This window comes from Colobus angolensis, unplaced genomic scaffold (genome assembly GCF_000951035.1).
Source record: "Colobus angolensis palliatus isolate OR3802 unplaced genomic scaffold, Cang.pa_1.0 Scaffold43, whole genome shotgun sequence".
Taxonomy (NCBI): Eukaryota; Metazoa; Chordata; class Mammalia; order Primates; family Cercopithecidae; genus Colobus; species Colobus angolensis.
Genome location: NW_012117710.1, coordinates 2,989,149 through 2,990,496, shown reverse-complemented (window position 1 = coordinate 2,990,496; position 1,348 = coordinate 2,989,149). Strand labels below are relative to the sequence as shown.

The 1,348-nt window shown below is 54.0% G+C and overlaps 1 protein-coding gene across 2 annotated transcripts in view; it reads left to right on the top strand.

Annotated features, from left to right (window-relative positions):
- Window positions 1–1,348, top strand: part of IQCE (IQ motif containing E) — a 44,717-nt gene that overhangs the window by 14,454 nt on the left and 28,915 nt on the right. For both annotated transcript variants that reach the window (XM_011956972.1, XM_011956971.1), the window contains exon 8: window positions 1,000–1,070. In XM_011956972.1, coding sequence (XP_011812362.1) covers window positions 1,000–1,070 — 71 coding nt within the window. The remainder of the gene's footprint in view (window positions 1–999; window positions 1,071–1,348) is intronic.

Genomic DNA, 1,348 nt, shown 5'->3' with positions numbered 1-1,348 from the left:
GAGATCTCGGCTCACTGCAACCTCCACCTCCCGTGTTCAAGCGATTCTTCTGCCTCAGCCTCCTGAGTAGCTGGGATTACAGGCATCTACCACCATGCCCGGCTAATTTTTGCATTTTTAGTAGAGATGGATTTTCACCATGTTGGCTAGGCTGGTCTTAAACTCCTAACCTCAGGCGATCCACCTGCCTTGGCCTCCCAAAGTGCTGGGATTACAGGCGTGAGCCACTGCACCCAGCCAACTAACATAATTTAAAATGACTTTAAAATCCAGTGTAAAAGTTGTGTGTTCAAGCCTGGTGTGGTGGCTCACACACATAGTCCTAGTACTTTGGGAGGCCAAAGCAGGCAGATTGCTTGAGCCCAGGAGTTCAATGCCAGCCTGGGCAGCATAGTGAAACCCCATCTCTATTTAAAAGTTGTCTATTCAGGAGAAAAGAATGTTCTTTAAAGAATATAAGAATGTTATCTCCTCCAAGCAAGACATTCACAGAAAAGGAGGTGAGGAGGCCTCTGGAGCTGTTCTCCCTTCCCCAGATGGAGGGAAGCGGCTCCTCGGGCCCCTACGGCTGCGCTGTCTCCCAGCCCCACTCGCTGCCCTGTGGAGACTGAACTGGGTGACCCTAGGGGCCCTGAGTCTGTGGTTTCTCTAGCTGGTGATGGGGCTGCTTCCTTTATTGAATACAATCAAGGGAGCACCCTGCTCTGTCCCCGAAGTGTGTGGTGTGCTTGGGGAAGGACTGCCGGTCGGTCAGTGTGCCCGCGATGGCTGCCACCTCCTCCTGCTCCAGCTGGTGTCACACCCCTGCCATTCACCCAGCTTTACTCAGGGAGAGGACAGTGGGCCCTCCCTCTTCCCTGGGCCTATAGTCTAGAAGAGAGGACAGTGCTGGAGGGAGGAAGGACAGTGAGGTGTGCAGGTGCTCTGGGAGGAGGGGACAGCCACGTCTACTGAGGGAGAGTGGGGGTGGCCTGCCTGATGGGCATGTTCCCCGGGCAGGTCATTAATGGGCTGAAGCAGAGGATCCTGAAGCTGGAGCAGCAGTGCAAGGAGAAGGATGGCACCATCAGGTAGGTGCAGGGCCTGCATCCTCTCCCCTGCCTCCTGCACCCCTGTTCTGCTCACTCAGACTCCAGCCTTTGTTCCTCCCCAACCCCTGTCCTGTGTCCCTACTCCCACCCCAAAGCCGAAGGTAAATATTAGCTGCCTCTTTTTAATTTTTTTTATTGTCTTTGTTCCCTCTAAATATTTCCCTTCAACTTCTTCTTGTATTTAAGAAATGCTGGCCGGGCGCGGTGGCTCAAGCCTGTAATCCCAGCACTTTGGGAGGCCGAGACGGGCGGATCAC